Source organism: Oxyura jamaicensis, chromosome 2 (assembly GCF_011077185.1).
Source record: "Oxyura jamaicensis isolate SHBP4307 breed ruddy duck chromosome 2, BPBGC_Ojam_1.0, whole genome shotgun sequence".
NCBI lineage: Eukaryota > Metazoa > Chordata > Aves > Anseriformes > Anatidae > Oxyura > Oxyura jamaicensis.
Window position 1 is genome coordinate 16,845,516 of NC_048894.1, and position 21,164 is coordinate 16,866,679.

The following is a 21,164-nucleotide window of genomic DNA, read 5'->3' on the forward strand; positions in this document are numbered from 1 at the left end:
AAACAGTTTCATATATAAAATAAGTTTGCCATTGTAATGCATTTTTCAGGACTGATCAAATTTGCAGATATTTTAGACTACCTTATTTGCAGAGTATCTAACAATAAACCTTTTATCTTCCCTTACAAAACTATATGTTGGGAGAATATGAAGGAGGTTATTCAACTGAATTGAAGGATCAAGATGAAAAAATAAATTTGCTGTAGTTTGGCAAAGGGGTAAACTGATTTTCTTCAGAAAATACCAAATATATGAGCCATAATCATGTGCCACCTGCTAGTGTTTCTAGGCACATATTTGGCTAACCTGTCAGCCTTGGCAAGTAATCTTTTTATATCCCTCTCTTCTCCACTGTTTGTGAATGTCTCTTGTTCCTATCTTTTGGTATTAGCCAAGATTTTCTTTTATATTTCTGAAAAGAACATGCTTGCTGAAAAAAGAGTGGGATAAAAACATGGAAAAACTACATTTTATAGTTAAGATATGTATTTTTAAACAATCTAGCCAGTGCCGATCATGAAAAAGAAATGTTTTTAATGATAAATTTAATGGGTAGAAAATATTGGCAAATGGAGAACTCTCAAATTATTATTATAATTGGCAACTCTGAAGAACTTGCATAGCTCTCTCCTCAAAATACTGTACAAATAATCATTCTTCATCATGAGACATATAAAATACATAACTGCCAGTTGATTTTTGACCATAAACACTGATTCTGAGGAATTTCTGTGTAGTGGAGGTTAATTAATGTTCTAAGGATCACCCGTTCTTAAGTGTTGTGTAGCTGATGAGATGAAAGGCAAGATATACATAAAGAGAAAAACTGGAAAAAAAAAAAAAAAAAAAAAAAAAAAGAAAAAAAAGTAGAATTCAATGGAAAACGTGAAAGAAGAGATGATCTGTCAAAAATTCAGGGCAAAGGTAAAGAATGTAAAATAACTGAAGTATGATTCTCCCCTTTCCATGGAATTGTATTCTATTGTAAAAGCAGGTATGTTATATAAATTAATGTGTACTGCTTTAACACTATAACTACTATACCTGTAACATAATTGTAAATCACCGAATCTGTCTGTTTGACTTAAGATTTTATAATCATGAAATAGATAATCAAGTTGTTGTCTTTCCTAAAGAACATGATTGTGGCTGAAAGCTACCAAGAGTTTTAAGAACAACATTCCGCATTGGTCTTAAATGTTCCACGTTGGATATCAGCTCAATTTAGTATTCTATATACAGTTATTACAGAAGCATGCCTGTGCTTCTGCCATGTCCTCATCTATATTTATTTTTCCTATGCTCTTACTGACTTCAGTTTTTAATATATTTAAAAAAAATATTACATCTCCAAAGAACATTTTTCTCTTAGATTTTCACAAACTATTGCTATCATTTTGTTTTTCTTTTCCTTTTTTTTTTTTTTTTTTTTTAATCTGGTTTTGAATCATATTGTCTTTCCCTTTGCTCACTGCTTATGAAACTTAAACAGCTTTGCTAGCTCTCAGTAGTCTATAAAGGCACAGGTCTTTCTTAATGCAACCTCATTAAATTTTCTTCATGGGTTCACTGTAATAACATTAAGGCTTTTATTCTCTTTGTTAGCCAAGTGCTATGCAACCTCAAAATTGCTCACGTGGGTCTGACACTATCACACATGACCTACACTAGGATATGTGTATTAGGTGCAGCATAGGTCACATCTCCAAGAATGTGATCAGGATTTAAAAGTATCAATGTTAAATTAAAAAACAAGACTGTTGTTTGTGTAGGCTGCTGCTTCTTTTAATTTAATACTAGGGCCTTTTTTCTTTCCAATTCAACCCTGCTAATTTGTGTATGTTCTTTTAAAAAATATAAGTGACCAAAAGTAGGGAGAGGGCTATATCTTTGTTCTAGTATCAAGACATAGAAGTCAATACATAGATTATATTCAGCTCATCTATCTCTAAATATAAACAGAGTAGGCATTTGTAGCTGAGCAGGTCATTCAACACTACCTTTATGATCCATGGAAAAAAATAGGCATTTTAAGGATGTGATTCATCTGCTATTTTAAGTATCTAATTCAGAGTGAGATGTTTTCAGCTTCACTGTTGACCTGATCTGAGTTAACAGGAATGTAGGATGGCTATAGATGACTCAATGTTAATTGTCAGGAATGTAGGATGTTTGTAGATTAGTGATCTTAGTCAGACTAGTGATCTTAGTCAGACGCTCTTGTGCATTTGAAGTCTTCAATAAGTATAATAGGAAGTAGTCTTTTGAATGTTTACTCATATTACAAATTCTTTAAGTATTTGGAAATTTGGGATTGAATGTTTTTTGGCCTTTTAGCTTCAGAGTACTTTTCCAAAGATCAGCCATTTTGTTAACAGAAACAAATTGGCAGTTCTTAATTAGTGAAAATCAACTGACAAGCACCTGCTAGATAGCGATGCTCTAGCTTTGGGCTCACCAGCTTGGTGACTGTGGTTGAGCTTTGTTTACATGGGCAGTATCTATGTGATCAGCACCTTACAGGTTTGTCTTGCTACTGGTTCTTCCAAAGAGTTTCAGTAGATCAGACCTAATGGCTTTGCACAGCTTTTTACTTTCTCATCAGCATATGCTACACTGTCTTAGGAGTTCTTCCAGGAGTGGAATGCAAAGTATTCTGTCATTTCCAGGATGGTTCTTTTGACACAGTGGTGGTGAGCAGAGGGAGAAACTATCAGGATTCTGGAGAAAAGCAACAGTAAATAAACATCTGGAATGAATTTGCAAGAATTAGCTGTCCAAATAAAGCAATGTGGTGATTTTATTACACCTTCCTGAGACTGATGTTGAGTGAGCAATAGGAAAGTAAAAATATCCCATAATTTCTACTCAGATGCATTCTGCCTTCTGATCACTAAAATATGTCTTTTCTTTGAGGAATTTTATGAATTTAAGTTATTGGCATACTGTTCTATGAGAGAAAGCACATTTAATCCTTTTACCCAAGAATCACTTTTAAGTTTATGTCTTGGCATTCTGACTTACCTTAGTCTATATTAGCCCAGCTGGCTGTTCTCACTTAGCCATACTGGCACATAATACCTCTGAGAGCCTGTTTGTTTTTCTTGCAAGCCAAATCTAGCCATATTTAGCAGTTCTGAAATATATATATATATTTTTTCCTGAAATCTTTTATTCAGTTAGTACCTTTTGGTACCCTTAGCACTGTTGTTTCCTCTGTTACCAGCTTCTTTTCAGTGTTTCTGATTCTTCTTCCCATCTCTCTTCACTCCAGCACACCCACATGCAAACAAAGTCTGCAAGAGGGCCATTGTGTAGACAGCATAAAGGGCATTCTTATGAGATGGGAGGGAAGCACAGCTAAGGATATCAGCCCAAAGTGTTTGCTGTTCATGTCAAAGAGACACTGTGAAGGCCATTGAAGCATTACTCCTGGGTAGTTTGTATCAAGAGCTTGTGAATCATGAGCATTGCTTATGACTCCAACCAGAGACTGAAGGCAGAAAGGGAGGAAAGAAGGTGGGTAAAGACTAATGATGGGGGAAGCCTGTACGAAAAAATGTTTGCATGTAACTGTGCTCAAATATTTAAATTTAAGGGGATAGCCTGCTTGCAAGAGGACAGTATAGCACTGTGGCAGTTTTAGGTTGAATAAAGTTATTCCTGAATGCCATGACCTGACTCCCTTAAACTTGGTAAAAGTACTCCTTGCCAGCCTTGCAGAAGCTGTCAAGTCTGCAGGAAGCCTTGTTCAGAATATAGAGTATCCAGATACTTGTTTACATTTAAACAAGTCATGAAGTGTCTGAATGTAACTGTGTAGTCAGCCTGTGTATTGTTTATATAGGCACTATTGACTTATGGCAGTATAGGGTATTGGGGCTTACCAGCAACACAGGTATCCTACTGGCATTGATGTACTCTAGGTCTAAAGAGAACAGAAATGCTGCAGACTTCTGTGTGGTGCACACTCATTCTATCCTATATTAATGTCCCAGATGGTTCTCCAAGCTCTATTACAAAGAGAACAGTCTTTTTATATATAGTTATCATCCCTTTAGAGCAGGCAGGAAGATGGAATATGAATATATTTTTCAATCTCACAATTGAAAATGTTTTGTCAAGTTGGGAATGGTATCAGTCATGTTTCTGATTCTCGTCAGGCAGGTCAAGTATGTATTTGATGACATTGCATGTAACTGGTGCCTGTAACTTTCCAAAAACAAGATCCTTTCATTGAGAATACTCAGGTACATCCCTTCTTCAGGGACTGCATCTGTGTTGGTGACAGTGGCAGCTGAAGGCAGTGCACTGCTGGAGGGATTAGATGGTACCAAGAACCAAGACCAAGGAAGGTGACTTACCTTACAGAGAACTGAGGAATGTCGTGGTTTGTGCATGAAGTCAAGCAATGTGCATATGCTGAAAGGACCTGTCATGGTGGGAAGAAGTCTTTGATGGCTGTTGAGGCTGAGTTCTTTCATGCTGGAGTGTCATTGGGAGCCTATGGTTTGAGTTGGAGATGATCTAAGATTTACTCCATAGATACAGTTCCCTCAAGCTGCTTTGCCAGATAAAGTGAACTCTGGTATGGATACCAAAGGTACTATAGGTGGCCTTTGGTAACTAAAACCTAAGCCAGAGCTAAAACTCAGCATGATTTAGTGCTTACACATCCTCTTGAATAGTTAAATTTTGCAGTAGCAGTAGCTTAGATTAAATCTCAAATTAACATCTGTTGCAGTAATCTGATCTAGAAATCACAGTGGGGTGGTGGGTTTGTTGTCCACATTAATTTTTTTCCCCTCCAAATTTATCTAGGTTTGAAAAGACTGGTCCATTGTCTCTGCAAAATTGTCCAGATGCAACTGGTGAACAAATACACTGCTAAAATGAAAACTTCAAAAATGAAAAGATAACCTTGCATTTTTAAGTTATTATATATTACCTTGGCCAGGTTTTCTGGGTTTTGGGGTCAGCATTTCACTTCTCTCCAACTGTCAGGATTGAGAAGTTACTGGGAAAAACATTCTACTGTTCCTAGTCCAATGAAGTAAAAGTTCAGATGGTTGCATGTGAACTGCATTGACTCTTAATCTGCTCTATAATTGAATCCAATTTCTATGCATCAGAAAAGGAAAGCTAACAGAATGGATACATGTCTAGAGAGAGTTTTCAAGAGGGAATCAAATTCTGGTTCACTCAAAAAAAATAAATAATAATAGACTTTTTCTTTTGTTTGAAAAGTCATTTCACTTTCATAAAATATCATGACAAGTTTAAGTCAGTGTCTGGGTCCTAACATATATCTCACTTCTGCCACTGAGACATAGAGGCAGGGTAAAGGAATTAATCTGCAACTAAAACCATGCGACTTCTGTGCACTAAAACTTGTAGTCCAATATAAACGTTTTGGATTTTGTGATTTTGTGCTGCCTGTGATTTTCCACTGGCTTTAGTTATACTAATCTGTATGGTTTACACGCTGCCAGGCTGGAGCCCAAGAACTCCAGAAGATTCAGGAAATGGGGCAGGGAATTATTCCATAACTCAGTTATACTTGTCCATAACTCATCTCTAACAAGTTGCAGCTTGTATGTTTTATAAACTAAAATGAAAAATTGGAACTAGTATTTAAATCAAAACGATACTCAGAGTGTTTAGAGGTTCACTAACATAGAAAAAATTGCCTTGCTGAAGCATACTATGCATATCACACTGCAATACTCAGTCTTTCATTAAGCATTATCAAAATAAGTTTTTGAGCTATAAATTGTAAAATGATCTGAGGTTTGAGAGTCTAGTTCAATAGAAGATCAATACATCTGAAAGGTGTAAATGAAGAATTCTGTTTTATAGTTTACCACTTAAATTTTGACTTTACTGTTATTATTATGAAAGTGGCAATTTGGGCTTGGAATCCACTTCAAAAATGTTTTTGTTCTATGATTATTTTCATCCCATTAATGGATTTTAATTAAGTAATTTCTGATATCACAATAACAGTCCCAATAATTTGACCTACTTTCTTTCAGATAACATAAAATTATTGGTTTTGTTTGGTATTTTCTAAAACTATATTGACTTGATGTGTTCAGTTTTAATTTTTTCAAGTATATTGTAGTAAGCATTTAGATTATATATACTTATAATCAAAACGAGAGTATTGTTTTACATAGGAATGACAAAACCACCCACCAACAGCAATTTTCATTCCTGTTTTCCAGTCATAGGCATACTATCACATGCACATTAAGGTATCCATCCAGTACTTTCCTGATACAGTAAATAAAATGAACTTTTACTGTGGCAAACTAAATTTCAGCCATAGGTCTAAAGAGAACAACAACAACAAAAAAAACCCTGGCATTGCCCTTACAATTTAAAACAATATTTCCTTTTCTGGAAAAAAGAAATATATTAGCTTATATATTATTAAATACTATTTTATATTCAGTCATATTCACTATAAATCCACATACTAAATGAATACATTAATTTAAAAAACCACCACCAAATAGGTACCATATTTTTAGAGATGTTTGTGAGCCAAAAGTTGTTTAATTTTCATTTTATTTAATCTTGCTTTCTTTGAGAAAACTGAAATGCACTGCAACTTCATTGTAATATTTTTATTTTTCCATGCATGTACATACAGTTTCCTATGAATTGGACAATGCAGTTGGAATCAATCTCTTTATAGTCTTGTTAGTACTTTTATTACTTGTACTCCAATAATGCCTTTAGATTTCAGTTGAAAGCAGGGAACAGAGATGCAGGGAGAAGGAACCTGGCCAGTAGCAGACAGGAATTCTGTCAAAGGACTCAGAAAGCTCACTGGTATCCTGAATCTAGACATGGTGCGGTGCCTTTCTCATAAAACCAGCTTTTCCTTAGTCTCAGCTGTGACAACTCTAAACTCCGATACAGGTCCCTGCTGTAGGAAGATCTATATAAAATGTTATCATACCTGTCAAAGTAGTACAGTTATGCCACAGATGATGTTGGAGGGTTCAAACAAAAGGAAGAGGACAACGCATGCCATAATGCGGACTGTACCAACAGACAATAATTGGGTTTGATGTTCCATAGGTCTCCTGTACAGCTCCTCTACTGTCTCAGCTGTCAGAAAAGCTAATGTTTCTGCCTGCTGGCAGAAAATCTGCCAAAACTTTAATGATATTTAACCGTTCCAGAGATGACTCTAGAGGAAATTTTAAATCTTTCTGCTTTAGCTTTACAGAAATGAGACCATGATTTCAAAATTTAAAGTTTTGTATTGACTGGGAAGAGTTTTACTTAGGATGGGATATGTGATATTGAAATCTTAAGCCTGCATATTTTGTTATCTGTTATCTGTATCATCTCATTATTATGGATCAATATTTTTTTAAAAGAAGAGAAGGAAATCAGACATTTTATATTTACAAAATTTCATGATAATAAAAGTTAATAAAAAATAAATAATAGAAAATAGGTCAGGAAGATATTTACTCATTCTGTTTACTCACAAAACAGATTAACTTTTTGTGTGTCAATTTTTGTGTCTTTTTGACAAATATTTCTGTAACTATTCTTTCATGCAATGGAGACTTCATAACTGCTGGAAGCAGTATATTCCAAAATGCAAATATTCTTACAATTTAAAAGATTTTTCTAATACCTAGCATAAATCAGGCATGATACCATTTAACCCCACTGCCTCTTGTCTTTTCCACAATGGACATGCAGAACATATGATTGTATTTGTAGCTGTTCTTTGTGTGTTTTTCTGCCACTGCTGTTGTTGAGAAGCCACCAGAATGTGAGATCTTTGAGCAGAGTTTTTGAGGCACGCTGTATTTGAATGTGCTTCTGCCAGAAAGTATCAGGAGGTAACTGAATACTTCAAATGCAGCATCCAACATTCTCTGAGATCCTAAGGAACAAGTTCTGAAGGCCTGAGAGTTTTGAAATGGAGAAAAATGGGATGCTAAATGAGCTAGTGAAAAGGGGACCTAGATGCAAGCACAAGTTTGTGCATCTTGCTTAAGCTTGCATCTTGTGCACTCAGCATGGAGTAACTGATGCATAGTCATATCTGGGGAAACATCACCAATAAGTTTATTTCCAGTATAGAATTGACTAAACCAAACACTGGTTAACTTTTTTTTTTTTTTTTTTTTTTTTTTTTTTTTTAGAGTTATGGATGTGAATATGAAGTTACTCCTGAAAATCAAAAATGGCAAAGAACATAGAATAACAGGACAGGCTCTCAAAGACAGATCTGAATTGCTTGGCAGGGTGTCTCCATTCACATTCAATGTGTTTCATGATGCCCAGGTGTGAAGTTAAATGGGTGGGCACACAGAATTCAGAACATGCCTGTATGGCAAGGGGCTGTTTTCAGGAAACAGTTACTCTAGAAATTTCTCAAAGTTAACATGAAAGCAACTAAGAGTTGCTCAGTACTTCTAGGGCAAAGACAGCGGGTGCTCTGTTTCATAAACAGGAGCAGTGAGTAGGCTTAGGGAAGAAAGGTTACCTAGTTGTACACTGTTGGTAAGACTGATTTTTAACCAGCAAATCTTGTTCTGGTACCCACATTTTCAAAACATTGAAAAAAAAAAAAAAAAAAAAAGTGATGAAGTCAGACAAGCTCATTATTTTAACACTAAAGATAATTAAACTTCAGATTTCCTGTTTCTTGATATCTTAAATCAAGACCAAAAGCATTCCCTAGGCAGATGGAAAGTATGTCTTATTCAAATGTTAGTTATTTTGCATTACACTAAAATAAATGGATAAAACTTAGTGACCTATTTTTAACAGGCAGTCAAACTAGTTGGGTTAATATTCCTTTTGACATTAAATCTTGATTTACCTTTTTAAGAATGAAAAGATTATTCAGCAACTTTTGCACGACACCTCTGTAGCTTTCGTCATTCCTGAAATGCCCTTTATAGCTGGGGAAAGAATATAAAGGCAGGCTCCACACCCTGTCCTACTGTAATGGAGAAGTTTTATGGGGAAGTTCTTATACTGGTCTTTTCCTAGTCTTTCACCCACCCAGCACAGAAAGTGAGATCAAACTCATAGATACCAAAAGTGTATAAAATCTAATCATTGTCATAAAGCTACCATTGTATAGATAAGTTTTTATATCTTTATAGTTCTGTAATTCTCATCTGTGAACTCTGAGTATCAGAAAAGAGACATTACATTCGTTTCACGGAAGATGTTTTACTGGTAGTATAACACTGATACTCTTAAAATTTTCATTTAATTTGTGGATATGTATGTTATACCACCATATAGGAAGAGAGACAGATTTTAAACTAAATCTGTGTTTAATTTGAAGCCTTAAAAATGATTGTTAATCTGCCAGTAGAGTTTATTTTGTATCCAACATATCAGATTTCAAATGTTATAACAACATGATGCAGATTTTATGTCAACTTAATGGAGAGGTAAGTATTTCCATGCATGTTAAATCTGAGTTGTAAGTACTGGAAGACTTGCTGTAATGATGACTTCAAGAAAGAAAAAAATAATTTTTGAAACCGTTGGTATAATTTCTTATTTTGTAGAACTGATGCTTCAGAACATATGAAAAATATTTTTATGTGGTTTTACTTTAAAAACATAAGTTGTGCATTTTCAGCTTCAGTTTTGAAGCTAAAAAAAAAATGAATGCATAGATGTATTTTCATATACTGTTCTATAAGAGAATTAAAAGTTGTTTATTTTTTTTAAACTTGTTCCATATTAAATATCTCATGCCAGCCATTATACATATAAGTGAAATATGAATTACTACATTATATATAAATGTAATTTCACTACAGGAGAAGCACTTCTCAAAAGAAGAGATATAATTTGTCAGGTTAGTAATGTATTTCTTACAGTTATATAAAATAATAAAAAGTGAAATTGTCTCTTTAAACACTTGTTGCATTTTTTTTTTAATTTTATAATTCAAAGCAAAATAAATAAAACTCCTATGCTATATGAAAAGACCATAAACTTCACTAAAGAACAACTGTTAGTTCTTTTGAGCTATAGAATATTCTGTGTAGTTTTGCAATATTTTATAGATTAAAAAAATAATAATTTAAACTTTGAGATGTGGATAAACTGATTTATAGGAAAACATTTGAGAAATTGCTACAGTATTTTATTCTATAGGAGATACTGTACAAAATAGATCAAAATATGTTCTTAAAGCTAGGCACAAATGGCATTTTCTTCTGAAGTCAAGGTTATAATGACAGTTAAAAAGATTAAATGACAAATTTGTAGAAATCTTCCTTTAGGACAACGTATGTTACAGATGTTAAACAAACAAACAAAAACTTTTAAGCAATTTGCTGTGGAAGTTCTGTGGATATCTATAAAATTAGCTATGAAGTGCCATCCACATATACTTCATTGATTAACAGAAAAGTTTGGTCTGATATAACTTACTGATCTCAAATTTTAACAAGTATTTTTCTCACATTCATGTTGGATGCTTTTTCTCACTCTCAGTTCTCTGCTACCTTTTATAGTATCTGTTGAAGAGCATGTTAAATTTAAATAGTTTTTCACAGTGTATCTGTTTTATTCCTATGGTTTACATTTAAGAAATATGCTGCAAAATGTCAGTGTTTTGGTTAGATCTACTTGTTTCACATTAGCAAACATTACTCAGTTTTTCAGTATTCTTTATTTTGGTATGATGTACACAGATTAGCAAATTATTTTCCTCTGGAAAATCTTGGCTCAAAGTCTTTTGACGGTTTCAAAGGTGTCATTTAAAATAGATGGGCTTGGGCAGCAGAGTTCAAATCTGGGTGTGAGCCAAAGCTTCCTTGGAATTCAAAGGCGTTTGGGAGGTGGAGACAGTAGTTTGATTTACTATGTGCACTAAGTTGTAACTTCCTCCTGAGCACCAGTTGTCATTGTTCATGCACTCCAGCTTCTTTTGCAGCTCCATGATAGCTCAACTTTCCCAATTCCTGTGCAGCTGGATTCGTCTCTGATTTGATTAATAGTAAATCTGTGTTATAGGTTCAAAAGAATCTATTGTTATCATATGGTTTAACTTTCTGCCTACAACAGGATGTATTCTTTGATCTTTTTCTTGGTCTTAGTCTAGTCGCTGTGGCTGAAATAGAGCTTATCTTTTAGAAAAACATCCAATCTTGACTGAAAAATTTCCACTGCAGGAAAACTTATCGTCACCCTAAGAAACTTCTTCCAAAGGATAACTAACCACACAGTGGAAAACTTGCACTTTACTTGTCATGTAAATTCAAGTACCTTTTACTTCAAATCATCAAACATCAGGATAAGCTGCAGAGTGCACTGTGATCACATTCCTTTTCCTCATAGATGCATTCTTTCACTACGAATAAATCATATCTTAACTTACTCTTTAATAAACTAAATAGCATTTCTCATGTCTGACTTCATGCAGCAGTTTTTCAGGCTTACAGTAACTTTTCTTTCTCTTCTTTGAATCATCTCCATATTTTCACTTTCCTTCAAGAACTGTAAAAAGGAAAATTGGACACACAATACCTGTAGTGGCACAAGTGCCTAAAAGGAGCTAATGCCTATATTCCTATTCAGTATATTCACTTATCTACCCAAAATATCATCCATTCAATCAAATGATACACTGTCATATCAAATTCTTCTTTGTCATCACAAGTCTTTTTACATGCCCTGGTTTCCAGTATAGAACTCCTACATCGGGGTGTATCCTGTTTTCATTATTTGTAAGAGCATGACCTTTAATTTGGATGTGAAAGAGACTGGTTTGAGGCAGATCATAAGTCAGAGTAGCCCAATATCCTGACTGCAACAGGAAGGGAGACAGGATAATCACACTGGAAGTTTTCTGTGGTTAAAGCTTTTCTCATGCACTCTAGATAGCCTAACCTCTGATTTCCTTAAATGTGGGAAGCTTCACTGCATAACTTGTAGTAGTGTGAAGCTCCACTTGTGTTCCACCAAGGAAGAAGAAACCCAGACCAATAAACAAATGCCCAGGGCAGAGTAGGAACAGGGCAAACACGAGTGTAATACTCCTCCAGCCCCTACCCATTTTTAGCTTAGGGAATTGGAAACTGAGTGAGATATTTATGGTTTTACTGACCTTCAATGGATTACTTTTCATGAACTCATTGAGTCTCTTCTTAAACTCATAAAAACTTTCAGCTTTCATAGAATCCTTTCTCAGCTAGTTCTACTTGGAACCATTTTATTTTATTACCTTTTTTTTTTTTTAAGAACCTACACCTTTTTTTTAATTATTATTTTTAACCTTTCATTATTAAAAAAGTTTATATCTGTATTAAAGGAGGCATTGAACAGTCAGTCCCTATTTATCCTGCTCAATGCCATGCCTAACATTGCAGGCCTCTTATCGTATCCCTTTGCTTATCCTTCTAGACTGGAAAAGCCTTGCATCATCTTTGCTATTTTCTCTGAAACATTTCTGGTGCTACAGAAATCTTGAAGCTGAGGTTGCAGAAATGAAAAAAGTTTTTAAGGTGCATGTGAAGCATGGGTTTAAACAGTGTTATAGTGACATTCTCTGTTCACTTTTTTTTTTTTTTCTAAGTCCTAATATTCCATTTGGTTTTTGATTGCCATCTACCATAATCACAAGATATCACATCTAATTTTGAATAGTCATTTGAAAACTCATCATTTCATCTGTGGATATAAGATTGTGTTTTGTTTTTGTTGTTGTATTTTATCAGTTCTCATTTTGTCATTTGCTGTTTTATTGCCATCTTAGCCTTAGTAGATTCTTTAGCAGTTTGTCACAACTGGACCTCAATGTCTTAGTTTAATTAGTAGCATAGTATCATCAGCAAACTTTGTTGCTTAACTAGTCCTTTTGTTTTCCAGAGTGTTTATGAGTATGTCGAATTTCACAACTTCAACACATATATATGGAACTCCAATAAATCAGTCCTCTTCATTGAACTGACCATTTACTCTTATTCCTAGTTTCCTATCCTTTAGTCATAGTGGCTTAGTTACTATGAAAGCTATCAGGGATTTTGTCTAAAGATTTATGTAGACATATCAACTGGTTAGACATATCAGCAAGACTGGCATTGCCACAAGCTTTGCAAGTTTTTTAAGGCAGGACTTCTTTAAACAGGTCTATGCTGACTCTTAAGTATATCATACTGTACCGAGAATGTCATATTTAGGCAGATGTCTGTTAATTCTGTTCGTTATTACAGCCTACTGTTTTTTCCAATACAGATATTTGGCTAACAGTTCTTGGGTAACTACTGAGTCCTTTTAAAAGACATTTGTTTTTACCTGGTACTTTGGTGATCAGGTAGTTTCCAGTGACCAGATACATACCATTTGTACTCAATCAAGTATTTTACCCTCCGTTTTCTTTACAACTCAATTGAATGTTATCTAGTAATGGCATTTTTTTATTGTTTAATATGTCAGGATTTTTTAATAACTTTTTCAACAGTAACTTCAGTTTCAGGCAAATCTTCTGAAATGTCCTCCACAAGGAATGATTCCAGTTTGGAGTCTCTTTGATTTCTTCTAGAGTGAACACCAATGCAAAGAATACTTGATAGCTTCTCTGAAATGTCTGTATCTTCACTGTGTGTTGTTTTGATATGTGCTTATACCAAAACTTCTAATACATGACTATCTAATTTACTAGTCCATTCACATCAGGTTGTATTAGTCATAACTCATCTATGCTATTCATTCTCACTTTGATCTATATGTCATTTGCAGACTTGATCAATAATCCCGTTTCTTATTACGTCTATGTCATTTGACAACATAGAATAAAAAATAATCTAACAAGTTTCTCCTTTAGTATTAGTTTTACTACTACTAGTAGAAGAGATTAAGTTTTATATTAAATACACTTTTTATATGTTAAAAATTTGCTTTATTTTAGGGAGGTAATCCAACAGCTACAGTAATTGCATTGTGTTCAATGAGAGATTTCAATCTGGCTCAAGAAACATGCCAGCTGGCCATCAGAGACATTGGGTGTCTTGAAGTGTTAATTAATTTACTTGATACAGAAGAAATTAAATGTCAGGTATGTAGCTTTGTTGAAAAGAGCTGTGAATATACCTTTTCTATTAGCATATGTTTTAAATTTTAAAGGTTATATAGGATGAAGAAAACTTTTTTTTTTTCTTTTTTTTTTTCTGTATTTTCTCAGTTGCGAGGACTTCTTTTCAATTGCCTTCTTCACTTCTGATTTGATTTAAAAGTTAAAATGTTCTATGTAACCATTTTATAGATTTTTCTGTTTATGTTAAATAATGTTTAATATCTGTTATCTTCCATTATTTAGATTGGTTCATTAAAAATCCTGAAGGAAATTAGTCAAAATACACTGATCAGACATGCAATTGCAGATCTTGGGGGCTTAGAGATTATGGTGAAAATATTGGACTCCCTGGATAAAGATCTAAAATGTTTGGCAGCTGAAACAATTGCTAATGTTGCTAGATTTAAACGAGCGCGAAGGACAGTAAGGCTTCATGGGGGAATCAAGAGATTGGTAAGTATATTTTTTCCCAAAGTGTCATTTTTTTTTGCATACATGAGTCTTCAGATAGTATATGCCATCATTAAAAAGCAGCTTAATATGAAACATACTTGTAGATATTTAAAAAATGTGTTTTTTTGTTAGGTTGGATTGTTGGAATGTACTTCAGTGAGATCAACTGGTCTAACACCATATCAGGCAAAAGATACTGAAACAGCACGCTGTGGGGCTTTAGCACTCTGGAGCTGCAGCAAAAGTACCAAAAACAAAGAAGCAATCCGTAAAGCTGGAGGCATTCCACTATTAGCTGAATGGCTCAAAAGTTCACATATAAGCATCCTAACCCCAGTTGTGGGGACACTACAAGAATGTGCTTCAGAGGTAAGTAAACACATACAGCTAAGGTATTTCCAATCATTAAAACAATTGACTACTAAAAAGAAGCATTACATTTGACTGTCATTTAAAAATGAAGCTTCTCCAGAACAGTTACCGGCACAGTTATCCCATCAGGAATTTTCCACTCTGGATGTAGATACTCTGTGCAAAGTTTTTTTGAGAAGGTTAGAGCTTGTAATAAAGACCACATAATTTTTTATTTTAAAGGCTAAGAGTAGTTCATGAAAGAAAGTACATAGAAATGAAATACTTAATGTGTTTATTTTTTTTTTCACTGTACTTGAGAAATGAAATTTGGGAAATTAAGATGTTATATTCTGATTAATCAGTACATTTAAATTCTACAAAGCTAACCTGCAGATGTGGCCCAGAAGATCCAATGCAATACAGAACAGTGTGTTTTACTGTCTTACATAATTCACAAGGACATATTCAGGGCAATGCACGTGACTTGGGCTTAAAATAGAGTACAAGGCTTCACAATATCAAAGCCTTGAATTGTAGTGCTGTGTTGTTATTGTGACTAGTGATATTGACTGTAAATATACATGTACAATTTGTATTTTTAGCCAAGTTACAGACTTGCAATAAGAACAGAAGGAATGATTGAGAACCTTGTGAAAAATCTGAGTAGTGAGCATGAGGAGCTTCAGATGCATTGTGCTAGTGCCATATTTAAGGTAATCGTATTAACTTAATCAGTAGATAAAAGCCAGGATTAGCACTTTGTTTTCATGTAGTTTACACATAGTATTTCTCAATTTTACTATTTCTTTAATGTGTGAGATACTACTTTGTAAAAATGTTGATGATCCTTGGCTTAATTTTTATGAGGATGTTTTAGCTGCATTTTGATATTGCAGTCCCTTTCTTACTGCTCTTGTGTGCAAGCCCTAAATTCCAGTTAGCCAGTGGAGAGAGGCAGGGTTTATTGTGCAAGAAGATGCATGTTTTTATGTTTATTTGCCCACAAAGTGGACAATGTGACAGTGTCAACACTGCTACAGTAGCTGTTTACTGCCTAAAGTCCCTTAGTGAAATGTTAGCCTAGTCAGGCACTTTAATAAAATATTTGCATTTTCATCTGTGTTAGATTTGACTAGTTAAAAAATAATGCACGTAACTTTTGAAGACATTGCTTTACATATTTTGCATAATATGTGTATTTATTTTTTTGTATAGTGTGCAGAAGATAAAGAAACACGTGACCTGGTTAGACTGCATGGAGGTCTACAACCACTATCTGTTCTGCTTGGTAACTCCGAAAATAAACAACTTTTAGCAGCTGTGACAGGAGCAATCTGGAAATGTGCAATCAGTGGAGAGAATGTGTCAAAGTAACAATTTAGTTTTACAAATATTTATTACATTATCATGTTTTGATTTTATGGATCTCTATTGTTTTCAAAATATTATGTCACTATTCTGCAAAACCATGTTTTATGATTAGTTGGACTTTCAACTTAGGTTTTATTGTACCAAAAACTGCTGGTGACCTCATCAGGGTGCATTGGAAACAGTGTCAAGTTCCTGGAATCTTAACAGTTAAAGGGGAGAATTGGTGCCTCTGAACAATAGTTAAGATACAGAAGACTGAGCCAGGAGGTGTATTAACACATAGAAAATATTTTTCCATGTATGTGTATCTGATATCCCCACTCTTCTCTTTCTTGCAAACTGCAATTATGGCTGCACAGTAGAGTGTAGTCAGCACAATTAGCTTAACATTTTAGGTTGAAAGAGAGAGTGAACATTATCTCACTCTGGGGTAGGTATCTAATATCCATTAGGTCCACTTGCTTAAAAAATATACTGGATGCTAGGATAATTAGCCTAGATGTCTCTCTTCTTGCTTACAAAAGGCACTCAGAAATGTAGCTTGGTCTGGACACCCAACTTCTAAAGGACTGCATTTAACTGTAGTGAGGCCTACCATAGGTACTTGTATATTCTCAGTATCAAGGTCCAGAGTGGTTATCTAAGAATGTGACAGCAGAAATTATCACCCTGTCTTTTATGGAATAGCTTAATGACTGAGAACACTTGGCCTCTCTCAAATTAATACATCTGATTTGTTCATCTTACCTCAAAAATGCCTGCTCTACTGGAGTATGTGCTAGGCTTCCTGCTGAAGTTATGCTGCTCTGTACAGACAAATGAGATTCACAGACTGGGAGGAGAATCAGTAAAAGGTAACCTCTTCCTGCAGCCCTAATTTTAGCGTACTCTGCTGGACAAGCAGATATAATAGATAACTGCTGGGTCAAAATCAGAAAGACATCCAGTAATCTCGGTTTACAGTATGGCTTTTTACTGTCCTAAATTAGTTCCCAAACTGCTCTTATGCAGAGCCATGGTCTTTACATACTATACTTCTGTCTTACTTCTTTTTGCATTCCTCGTTTTACAGTTACCTGGATTTTCAGAAAGGTATATCCTCCTTTTCTGTGAGCTTTGGGTGTCTGCACAGAGGCATCCTGGTTCCAGATCAGTGACGACATGAAATGAGTGGATCTGTCTATACTAGTAAATTAAATAGGACCTAATCTCGGGTTCAGTCACTATGTTATGGTTATCCATGCTGTTTAACTGCTAGCACAATATCTTACACAGTTTGGCCTGTGCCAGCAAGAGCTCTTCCAGACAATGCCCAGACACCCCTTGGGAACAGCACAAGCGACAGATTGTTTCCATTAGGCAGAATGGGTGAGGCCACCCTGAATTGTGAGGATAAGAGATTTTAGCCATATGGATGCTATGCTGTGCTTCTTGTCTTCAGGGCTCCAGAATGAGCCATCGCCTGTTTTATTTATTAGTGTAGTTGTAGCCAATAATTCTGTGCAAATGCAAACAGATTTTTGCTGGGCTACTCGCGTATCTTTGGCAAGGGCTTGAAGCTCCATGAAGGTTACTAGCCAGGCACAGCTCCAGACTTGAGCTGAATTCATGTATAATGAATACACTGCTGAGTCTGAAGCAATAAACCCAATCAAAAGTCAGGATAGGAGAACACAACAGAACAGGGAGGAAGGATGATGTGAAATCACTAAGTAGATCTGGGGGGATGACTTTAAGTCTGGCATGAGGCTAGAACTAACAAACCTTGCTGGTTCCTGCAGGGCGACTTAATTATCTTCAGACTACTCTGCAGTACTTCTTGTACCTGAAGTATATTGCTGAGATGCTGTGCTGACTTAGCAGCGAGCTGGTACAAGTGCCTACGCCTGACTAACTCAGATTCCACCTTGTTTGCAAGCAGCCATACTGCTTCTGGACACAAGATGGCCTGAGCCAACAACTCTGTCAGACTGTAGCCTGCCCATCACAGAGCCAGCTGATATTATTCCATCCATGAAGCAGTTTGTCTGCAACACTGTTAAAATAGTCAGAGAAAACCAGTATTTTTCATTTTGAAATTGTTCACTTGCTTTGTTGCTCTTTTTTCTTGTTGTTGGTATTTCCTCTTTAAAATTATGTATATATATATATATATATAGGGACACTTCCAAATTACATTGAACAAAGAAAGACTTTCTCTTTATGCAAATGTGTATCAGATCCAAGCAAATCAGAAACAAATAAAGTTTCTAATTTCTTGGTATAACACTAATTGTCATACAGATAAGCTATCTTGGAAATATTTTTTTAATTGAAACAGAGTTCTAGATATGCCATCAGAATCTCAAAAATACTATTTTTTTGTATAAAAGAAAAGTCACGTGTACGGCAGATTCCTGGAAAATGAGGAGTAGTTGTAGTTCAAGTAGACATTTGCAGAAGCTAGGGGACATAAGAGGAGCACAAGTGAGAACTCAGTTCTCAGATAATTTATCTTTTTAGGAGATGAACTGTATATTTACACAAAAATATATAGCAAAGCATAATTAATAGGTGATATACAGGCTAGATCTAGCTTGATACACTAAGTGGAATTGTCAAGGTGTATCACAGAAAAGGTGTGAAAGGAAAATAGGATATTTGTTGAGCATTAAGAATCCTCTAAGTTCTGAACAAAACAAACTTAGAAATAGGGTGGCCCCAGTGCTGAGAACTAAAGTACTGTTCCAAAAAATTAAATTTGCAGGTTTAGCATGCATCTGTTTGTAGGAAGGAGCATGCACAAGAAAACTCCAGGATTTTTACAAACTTGTTTTTGATCATCGGTACCAGAGAGGTACTGATGATCAGAGAGGTGGAAGAGGGTCAGGTATACTCCTGCTCTAGCTATTGTTAACATGGCAGGAAAAAGAAATGGAAGTTAGGATGCCACTGTACTTGCTACTCTTCCAGTATGTTTACATCCATATGTTAAGTTTTCAACACCCCTCAAGCTACTCTTTGGATTTCTAGAACAGTAAAATAGAGAAATACATTTAAAAAGGTAAAGTAAGAAAGGATGCTGTATGTTGCACTTATAAGAACTGATTGGAATGGTTTACCTATATTGTGATTTTTTCATCAAGATAATTTAATTACAGAAATTAAGGATTGTAGTAACATACTGATGACAACTTTTTTTTTTTTTTTTTTTTTTTTTTTATTGCTGTCATTTAGATTTCACGATTATAAAGTCGTAGAAGCTTTGGTAGGACTGCTCACTGATCAGCCTGAAGAAGTCCTTGTAAATATCGTTGGAGCACTGGGAGAATGTTGCCAAGAACCGATAAATCGAGCTATTATCCGTAAATGTGGCGGAATACCACCCTTAGTGAAGTTACTTACTGGAACCAATCAGGCACTGCTTGTGAATGTAACAAAAGCAGTGGGAGCCTGTGCAACAGAACCTGAAAATATGATGTAAGCCATTCATATTGACAGCATTTTAAATATCACAAAATATATATACTTTGAGTAATTCTGGCAGAAATATTATTAATATTTGGGGGAGAATATTCAAGGTTCTTATGCAGTGAGTTAAAATTTATTACAGAATATTATAAATATGTCTCTCTGCAATCAGATAAGATAGAACTGTTGAGGTTGGAAGGGACCTATTCAGATCATCTAGTCCAACCCCTCTGCTCAGGCAGCTTCAGCTAAAGCAGGTCACCCAGGACCACATCTAGTCAGGTTATGAATGTCTCCATAGATGGAGACTCAGCAGCCTCTCTGGGCAACCTGTTCCAGTATTTGGACTTTCTCACTGTAAAATAGTTTTTCCCTGTGTTCAAATTGTATTTTATGCCACTGAAATCACAGAATAGTTATTTCATGTAATACCGATGTTTGAAAAGGTATTTCCAGTTTGTGGTACTTTAACTCGGGGGTTTGAGGACTATCTACTATACTTCTATCAGTTCATCAGCATTAGTAGTAGATTCAATTTCAGGTTAAATACTTTAGAAGGTTTTAGTTTTGTCAAGTATAATCTGACTTAAAAGGATATTTTACTGTGTGGATTAGTTATTTCCTACTGTAAAATGAGCTAAATAGCACATTTTTTTCCTTGAGAAAATGTATAAAACATAAAGCTTTTGTGTTTGGGGGTAAATCAGATAGAACTATAGTGAAATTATTTTTATTAAAATTAAATTTCAAAGTTACATAGCACCTATTTACAAGTTCTGTATGATGGGTACCTGCTTATGCTTCTCTTCCTTTTACATCTGTTCTTGAATCATAACTAATTTCCTAAATTAGAGAAAGCAATTCCAAAAGAAATGTGTGCATGTACTGTCATGAAAAATAATCTGAAAGTTTTTGAAAGAGTGTTATTTGTATTTTATCTGTTCTGTTCCTCTTCATCATTCCTTTTATGAATTCAGACTTTTTTGCAACCTTTTCTTTCCTCTTACTCCTTTGCAAAACCAAAGAGAAAGACTGCCTTTTTACTCAGAAAGTTGCTGCTCTCTTTGGTTTTGTGATGGAGATTTGTACAGCTTACAAAGATCCTTGAGCTTTATGATTAAGTGTTCCAGTTAAAAGTTGAGGTGAGCATTTACTGTGCTTCCTGTTCCCTTCCAGGGATATTTACCTCAAGATTCTCAGCATATTTCCCTCCTTATACATATGGAAGGTCAGAAAAAGAGTTTTAGTAAGCTCCTCCTGTTCTGATTTGCATAATTCACTTGATATTCATATAGCAGTGCAGGGAATTCTTTTCCTGAATAGGGCTTTTGTTTCCATGCTTTGGCTGTCACCCAGTGGCAAAAGGCTAGATGGTACACAACTGTAAACATGGGTTGTGTGAACAGTTAGCCATGTAGCAGGAAAGTACACATAAATGAAATCATCT

At 35.0% G+C, this 21,164-nt stretch overlaps 1 protein-coding gene across 1 annotated transcript in view; it reads left to right on the plus strand.

Annotated features, from left to right (window-relative positions):
* ARMC4 (armadillo repeat containing 4) overlaps positions 1–21,164 on the plus strand; it is a 90,827-nt gene that overhangs the window by 20,309 nt on the left and 49,354 nt on the right. The window contains exons 10-15 of the mRNA XM_035319284.1: positions 13,925–14,071; positions 14,333–14,542; positions 14,675–14,911; positions 15,499–15,609; positions 16,112–16,266; positions 19,484–19,726. Coding sequence (XP_035175175.1) covers positions 13,925–14,071; positions 14,333–14,542; positions 14,675–14,911; positions 15,499–15,609; positions 16,112–16,266; positions 19,484–19,726 — 1,103 coding nt within the window. The remainder of the gene's footprint in view (positions 1–13,924; positions 14,072–14,332; positions 14,543–14,674; positions 14,912–15,498; positions 15,610–16,111; positions 16,267–19,483; positions 19,727–21,164) is intronic.